The sequence below is a fragment of the Myxocyprinus asiaticus genome, chromosome 8 (genome assembly GCF_019703515.2).
Source record: "Myxocyprinus asiaticus isolate MX2 ecotype Aquarium Trade chromosome 8, UBuf_Myxa_2, whole genome shotgun sequence".
Taxonomy (NCBI): domain Eukaryota; kingdom Metazoa; phylum Chordata; class Actinopteri; order Cypriniformes; family Catostomidae; genus Myxocyprinus; species Myxocyprinus asiaticus.
In genome coordinates this window covers 43,346,768-43,355,440 of record NC_059351.1, presented here as the reverse complement: position 1 = coordinate 43,355,440, position 8,673 = coordinate 43,346,768, and the positions used below count along the sequence as shown (strand labels likewise).

General features: G+C 38.9%; 1 protein-coding gene across 2 annotated transcripts; it reads left to right on the top strand.

The window, feature by feature from the left end:
• The first annotated feature begins 4,355 nt into the window (after positions 1 to 4,355).
• On the top strand, positions 4,356 to 6,885 carry LOC127445215 (early growth response protein 4-like). 2 transcript variants are annotated; one of them, XM_051705108.1, is made up of 2 exons: positions 4,356 to 4,713; positions 4,942 to 6,885. In XM_051705108.1, the coding sequence occupies exons 1-2, from the start codon at positions 4,557 to 4,559 to the stop codon at positions 6,252 to 6,254; spliced, it is 1,470 nt and encodes a 489-aa protein (XP_051561068.1). In that variant the 5' UTR covers positions 4,356 to 4,556; the 3' UTR covers positions 6,255 to 6,885. The 2 variants fall into 2 exon arrangements, with proteins under 2 accessions (XP_051561068.1, XP_051561067.1); XM_051705107.1 differs by having other exon boundaries at positions 4,939 to 6,885.
• Positions 6,886 to 8,673: the final 1,788 nt, after the last annotated feature.

The following is an 8,673-nucleotide window of genomic DNA, read 5'->3' as shown; positions in this document are numbered from 1 at the left end:
ATAATCTTAAAAGATTTTACAAAGGAAATTGCAATATTGTTACATCAGGTCTACTGTTGTATTACACCAACAGCTAGAATGTCACCGGTAGGGCATTGCACACAGAATGTAGACTGTGAACAATAATTGCAGTGTGGAGTAGCCTACTATTTCAAGTGGCGCTCTCCATGGTGCTTGATATCAGTTCACTTTTACTGCCTGCTTGCCGTGAACAACGCGACGGATGGCAGTGCATCTCGTCATTGTACTCGTTTGTGGATAATATAGCACCGTTTTTCTTCACGATATGCTATAGTTAGGTTTATGTTCTATACTTGCTAAGCTCTCTGTTGAGAGACTAGACTGCTCCCTTTAGTGAACACAATGACCATCAAGGGAACGACGAAACATAACTGAAATGAAAATCTGAAATATGATATCATATCAGTTGCTATTCACATTTAATGCTGTGAATTGTTGAGTTGCCCTTAAATCCTGCAACTCAATGCATGGACGTTGGAACTTCATCCTGGAGAAATGAAGTGAGAAATGATTTTGGAGAAAACACAAATATGTCTGCGATCACAGACACCTTAAAAGAAATATTCCTGGTTCAGTACAAGTTAAGCTCAATCGACAGCATTTGTGGCATAATGTTGATTTATCACAATAATTTCAACTTGTCCCTCCTCTAACATTTTTTTTTTTTAAAAAAGCAACTAAATAAATAAATACATTTGTAACAGTGAGGCGCTTACAGTGAATGGGGCCAGTCCGTCAACGTTAAAATAGTCGCTATTATAAAAGTATAGACAATGATTTTCGTGTGATATAATCACTTACTAACCTTTTCTGTGTAAAGTTATCCAATCTTACAACTTCGTAGCCTTGACCAAGTAACGCCATAAACCCTGTTATCCCGGTATAGGCTACGACGATTTAAGCAACTTTACAGCTCAAGTATTACACGAATTGTAACAGAAGAATGAATGTGTGCTTTTATAAAGATATAAGATTCACGTTTCTGCCTTTAAACCCTCCAGAAATTGGCGCCTTTCACTTTCATTGTAAGTGCCTCACTGTAACCTCGAATTTTGCCTCTTTTTTTTTTAAGAAAAGGAGACAAGTCAAAATAATTTTCTATGGTTATCAACATTATGCCACAAATGCTGACAGTTGAGTTTAACTTAATTGTAGGCTACTGAACCTGGAATATTCCTTTAATGTTAAAGTTAATCGTAAGAATATTCCGGGTTCAATACAAGTTAAGGTCATTCGACAGCATTGTGTGGCATAATGTTGATTACCACAAAAAAAACAAAAAAAATGTTTTAAACTTGTCTCTCCTTTTCTTAAAAAAAATAAAATTATATATATATACAGGTGCATCTCAATAAATTAGAATGTCGTGGAAAAGTTCATTTATTTCAGTAATTCAACTCAAATTGTGAAACTCGTGTATTAAATAAATTCAATGCACACAGACTGAAGTAGTTTAAGTCTTTGGTTCTTTTAATTGTGATGATTTTGGCTCACATTTAACAAAAACCCACCAATTCACTATCTCAAAAAATTAGAATATGGTGACATGCCAATCAGCTAATCAACTCAAAACACCTGCAAAGGTTTCCTGAGCCTTCAAAATGGTCTCTCAGTTTGGTTCACTAGGCTACACAATCATGGGGAAGACTGCTGATCTGACAGTTGTCCAGAAGACAATCATTGACACCCTTCACAAGGAGGGTAAGCCACAAACATTCATTGCCAAAGAAGCTGGCTGTTCACAGAGTGCTGTATCCAAGCATGTTAACAGAAAGTTGAGTGGAAGGAAAAAGTGTGGAAGAAAAAGATGCACAACCAACTGAGAGAACCGCAGCCTTATGATTGTCCAGCAAAATCGATTCAAGAATTTGGGTGAACTTCACAAGGAATGGACTGAGGCTGGGGTCAAGGCATCAAGAGCCACCACACACAGACGTGTCAAGGAATTTGGCTACAGTTGTCGTATTCCTCTTGTTAAGCCACTCCTGAACCACAGACAACGTCAGAGGCATCTTACCTGGGCTAAGGAGAAGAAGAACTGGACTGTTGCCCAGTGTTCCAAAGTCCTCTTTTCAGATGAGAGCAAGTTTTGTATTTCATTTGGAAACCAAGGTCCTAGAGTCTGGAGGAAGGGTGGAGAAGCTCATAGCCCAAGTTGCTTGAAGTCCAGTGTTAAGTTTCCACAGTCTGTAATGATTTGGGGTGCAATGTCATCTGCTGGTGTTGGTCCATTGTGTTTTTTGAAAACCAAAGTCACTGCACCCGTTTACCAAGAAATTTTGGAGCAATTCATGCTTCCTTCTGCTGACCAGCTTTTTAAAGATGCTGATTTCATTTTCCAGCAGGATTTGGCACCTGCCCACACTGCCAAAAGCACCAAAAGTTGGTTAAATGACCATGGTGTTGGTGTGCTTGACTGGCCAGCAAACTCACCAGACCTGAACCACATAGAGAATCTATGGGGTATTGTCAAGAGGAAAATGAGAAACAAGAGACCAAAAAATGCAGATGAGCTGAAGGCCACTGTCAAAGAAACCTGGGCTTCCATACCACCTCAGCAGTGCCACAAACTGATCACCTCCATGCCACGCCGAATTGAGGCAGTAATTAAAGCAAAAGGAGCCCCTACCAAGTATTGAGTACATATACAGTAAATGAACATACTTTCCAGAAGGCCAACAATTCACTAAAAATGTTTTTTTATTGGTCTTATGATATATTCTAATTTTTTGAGATAGTGAATTGGTGGGTTTTTGTTAAATGTGAGCCAAAATCATCACAATTAAAAGAACCAAAGACTTAAACTACTTCAGTCTGTGTGCATTGAATTTATTTAATACACAAGTTTCACAATTTGAGTTGAATTACTGAAATAAATGAACTTTTCCACGACATTCTAATTTATTATATGTATATGTACCTGTATATATATATATATATATATATATATATATATATATATATATATATATATATATATATATATATATAAAGAAGTAAAAATCTGGGTTACAGTGAGGCACTTACAATGGAAATGAATGGGGCCAGACCGTTATTGTTAGATACTCACTATTTCAAAAGTATAGTCACAAGACATAAACAATATGCATGTTAACATGATTTTACTGTGATCAAATGGCTTACTAACCTTTTTGTGTGAAGTTATATACAATGTTACTACTTCGTTGACATAACAACATAGGCCTACTGTAATGCCATAAACCTTCAAACAACTGTAAAAATAATAATTTAAACAACTTCACAGCTCAAATAATATGCAAGTTTTAACAGACAAATTAATGTAAGTGCTTCTACTGTATAAAATTACAAGCTTCACATTTCTGTCTTTAACCCTCCAAAAATTGGCCCCATTCACTTCCATTGTAAGTGTTTCAATGTAACCTCGATTGTTGCTTCTTCTTTCTTAAAGGAGGAACATGTCAAAATATATATTTTTTATTATTATTTATTTATTTATTTATTTTTGTTTTTGTTGTGGTAATTGACATTATTTCACAAATGCAGTTGATAGAGTTTTGAACCCAAAACATTCCGGTATTTACAGTATGTTGTCAAAGTAATCATTGAGGTTGACTGGTAAATTAAGTCAAACGCATTCATAAAATGAGGTGAAAGAGAAATGGACTGACTTTTGCCCATTTGAGTGGTGAGAAGTTTTTTAAATCAGGTTCACCCTAAAATTATAAGACACTCAAGGCTCCATTTGGGGTTCCTCGTCTGCCACACCATGTGGAACCCTCTGAAGATCCTCCAGTATTGTTCCTGCAATAACTCAAAGTTCTTTAAAGGACTGTCTAAGGTTCCTACAGTAACCCCACAATAAAGGAAAGACTTAGAGGCACTTTAATTTTACAATAAGCAAAATCATTGCTTCTGACCATTTTTTTTCCTATCACACATTGATTAAATAGCCAGAAAGAAAGAAAAAAATCACAGAAGTTAATTTCTATTACTTTATAAAATAGGCTACTTTACATTTATTATCGTCAAGAACCCTAGCACATGTCAACAAAAACGAAAATATAAAGCACAGGCCTTTACTTTGAATTAGCTAAGAAAATTTCATATAGTTGCAGCCTGGTTCTCCCTCGTTCCTTTACACTTAATGATAGACTTGTTGAAACGTCAGAACCGTAACTCTCCTTTTTTGGGGAAACCCGTCATATCCTCTGTCCATATATGGTCACGAAGATGACACGCAGCGGGGAATCCTCTCACTGGAGACAATGAATGGGGAGGAGGGCTGATCGCTTAGACGGAGTGTATATAAGGCGAGCGAAGGGAAGCCGTTGGTGTGAGAATCAACAGATCTACACAACAGATAGCTGGAGAGCTATAATACCTAGACGCAGATCTAAAAATAAAAGGGGGAATTTCAAATTATTTGCATTGCTTTTTGGACGAAATCGTTTACGGACTTAACATTTTTCGTATTGCTCTTTTTTGTGCTTGCATACCCTCTTTATCCATAACCTGCTTGGACTGACAGCCATTGGAAACCCATTTACGGAAAGATGCTTAACAATATGGATTTGAACTCTCAAGATTCTTTCTACTCTCAGCTCGACAACTGTAACAGTTCTGCTATTGGGCTGGAAACTCGCGGCCCGAAAGACAGCCAGGATGTTTTCATGGATTCTGGAAGGACAGCACCTGCTCAGTTTGCACACGGTGAGTTCCTGGCAGACTTTTGTATCGCAGTCTCAACATGTTTGCTGTATTTATTATCGACAGATTGTTGGATTTGCATACTCTTGCATAAAAAATAATGCAGTATATAGCTAATACTATAACTATATAGAACTACATAGCTAGTATATGCAACGTGTTATATAACTGATTGCACAATTCACTGAAGGCAATTCTATACTGACGCATGGCTATTTTTCTCCATAGCAGGTGCGCCTATCACCCCCAAAACGGAGCCCACAAGTACAGATCAGTATAACTCTTGTCACGGTCCTAAAGAAAGCTACTCAACCTCCTTGTCGTACTCTGGCAGTTTCTATGTAGAAACATCTCAAGGAGCGCCTTGCAGCACGGAGACATTACTCAACATGATAACCGAAATCGTTGGCATCTCAACAACCCCCGTGTCGGATGCACAACAGTGTACAAACGACCCGATGAATACCAGCCATTCCTCTGTGGACAGCGGCCGTAGCAGTTTTGGAGACGAAGGGGTGCACAGACAGGCCTCCACGTGCCCGATCGGCAGCGCCACCCCGCCGTTGTATTCTCCGGGACAGCCAGGCCACAGTTACCCGGACTCCCAGACCACCACACAGGCCCAAGACTCTGCTGCATCGAATTTGAACTTTTGCTCCTCTGCGCAACAATCCACCCATGACACCGAGCCGCTGCCCGAGTCCGCAACGTTCCCAGTGGCGATCAAAAATGAATTCGAGAGCAGCTGTTACGAGTGGGGAGCATTTAACAAATCTGATAACTACTTGGATGCTGGCTTCCAGTCAGAGGCATTCACAATGCCGACTACTTTTCCAACCGATCAACAGGTGGATGTAAAAGAGCTTTTGGACTCTTATTCCCCCATTTGCCCAAACCCAGAGATTGAATTCAAAGTGGAGAGCACCCTTAAACAGGAGCAGTGCTTCGGAGATGCATGCACACAAGGTTTCAACACCCCCATGTTTAACTATTCTGCTCCAATTATGGATATCCCTTCCAACAGTCTTTTGAAACCGAGCATATTTCCAAATATTGAACTCCAGTCCAGTTGCGACACAACCTACTCGACCTCAACAATAGACTCCGTTCTGTATTCATCTTTATTGCCGGAGTCTTTCAGTCAAACTTACACACGGGCTCAGAAACCCAATCGAGTAAGAAAGAGCCCTGCCTCCTCCACCGGGCCGGCCAAGGAGAAACCCTTCACATGTCCCATGGAGACCTGTGACCGGCGCTTCTCTCGATCGGATGAGCTCAACAGGCACATCCGTATTCACACGGGACACAAACCCTTTCAGTGCCGAATCTGTTTGCGTAGCTTCAGCAGAAGTGACCATCTGACCACGCACACTCGCACTCACACGGGTGAGAAACCTTTTTCTTGTGATGTATGCGGAAAACGCTTTGCCAGGAGCGACGAAAGGAAACGGCACGGCCGCGTGCACCTCAAACAGAAAGAAAAGATGGAGTTGAAGCCACAAGTAGTTAATGCGTGGCCATTCACCTTGCCCGAGGCCATCTGAGCCCGAACTGTGAAGGGCACATGAGCTCTTGTTGTGCGCAATGTTAAATCTTACCGTCTTGGAAGATTCAAGCTTTCTAAAACAGTTCTTTAAGCCATAGATTACGACTCCAAAGCTCAACATGAACGTTGTGGCAATTGTTGCAAGCGACCCGTATGAGCGTAAAGGTCCAATGAGGTGTTGGATCGCGTTGTCATGACAAGCGCGTGATTTTAAAAGTGGACCTCCCACAATGAACCTTGCTTGCAGTGTGTGCAGCAAGTGCATAAACTTGTATTCTTTTCCTCGACCATCGTGTTTCCTTTACGGGAAGCGTGTTTTACAGAACAAGTGTATTGCAGTTCAGCACTTTCACTAAGGAACAGCTCCAACCTCGACCTTGCATTGTAATGCGGTAGTAAAACGCACAGCTGGAATGTATTGCACTTATCTCCACTTTTGAACTTCAGTGTTTTAATTCGTGCTTTTTGGTCTTTTATATTTTAACGCTGTCACCTGTTTGAGAATTCTTTAAAATGCATGTAAATGTTTACGTGATATAATAAAAATCTCTGATGGAGAAGTCAGATTTACCTCGTTTTTCAACATGGTGGCATTATTAGTTCATTTGTGCCAAGGTTTTTACAACGTATTTTCCCCCTTTATATGTTTCATTTTGTTGCTATGCTATCAAATGGTAATTGTGTTGTACAATTAAAGAAATAAGTTCTACTATTGTTAAATTTACACAGCAAGTGAGAAGAAATAAATGCATTTATATGCCAATGATCATTTGTATTTTTCTAACAATTGCAACTTTTTACATTTAATTTTTAACTGAAAGTCTGTTTATATCAGATTTTCAATGTGTTCTATGTGTTATGGAAAACACATGTTGTTATGGTTTTAAATTCATAATGATGATAGAATCTAGTTGACTGTATTAAGCAGGTTGTAATACCTTTGTCTGCCTGCTAGACAATCTGCAATTTGATAGAAAGTACTCACTTTTTTATCAGATCATATAGTACTTGTGTTATTGCTTGACTGTGTGACCATCATTACAATTCATGAAATAATTCTGAATAATTCCGTTCACATGGCTCCTATATTTTGTGACGTGATGAGACAAAAGTAGAATAGCACAGGGTTCAACATTGTTGTTGAGTGATTAGAGAGCATACATTGCTGCAGTATCAATAGTTCTTTCACATGATGAGCAGTTTTCACACACCTTTCAAACTAAAAGCTTTTGTATTGTAATAGCTGAATTAATCAATAGAGCTAATAGGCCAACGGTAGAAAAAAATGTGAACTTGCCTTAAGTTATAACAATTTTACTGGAGAAATGATTTTGTACATATACAGAAAGTTTATACGCAATACTTTGGATGAACATTTATGTCTGTTATTTTTATGACAAATATTTATGAATAAAACAATTCCTTGCGGTGTTTAAAGAGAAAGTTGTTCACTGAAAATGTTAATTGAATGATATGGGTAGCAACATTTCCTATAAATGTTATTTCGTATATACTCCTCCAATCTTTCCTGCCCTTCTAATATAAACATCTCCACTGGCTCTGAGTTCTTGCAATCTGTCACCAAAAGCTAAGCAGCAGCAACAGGGACTCCTCTGCATGTAGGTTGCCCTGTACACATGATGTCCCGCTGGCAGTACATCACTGGCTCCCACTCTGATGCGCAAGAAATTGTGCTGTCTCCCTCACACTCAGATGCTGTCAGTGATCAGCATGTGATGAACTGGCTTACATTACAACATACTGTAATGCATTTCATTGGACTGAGGCAGAGATCTCTTTAAAAGTAGCTTCTGATGCCATCGCTGTCCTCTTTCGAACAGGGTGTGTCGTTTATGATAAGTGGTTATGTACTGCTTTTATACTTTGGTGGACATTGTGGTAGTGCAGCACTTCATCTACAAAGCATTGTTGAACTGAATGATATTCACATTTTGAGTGTGGTACATATGAAAGCCTTCATACCATGCCAGTAACCATATACATCCTCTAAATATAACCAAGAGGGAGGACACTTGATGGTTGGCAACCAAGTTCATAAGTCTCAAAAATGTAAATTTGTCCATTATTGGAAACTGAGTTAGGCTAAAACGAAAACTTAATTTGTAAATGCCTCACAGCTAAAATCTTACAACAGTATTTCCCTCACACACACACACACACACACACACACACAAAAGAAAGAAAGAAAAAATATGAAACTAAATCAAACTTGGGTGAAACTTTCAGTTAATATGGCTCCAAGTGATTAAAAAAGCAGGTTTTTAAATCTAGCTCTATGGAGTAATACAGGCAGAAATACTGGTTATTTCTTGAAGTGAAGTACCTTAAAGGGTTAATTCACCCCTATGAAAATTCTGTCATCATTTACTCTGACCCTCATGTTATTCCAAACCAGT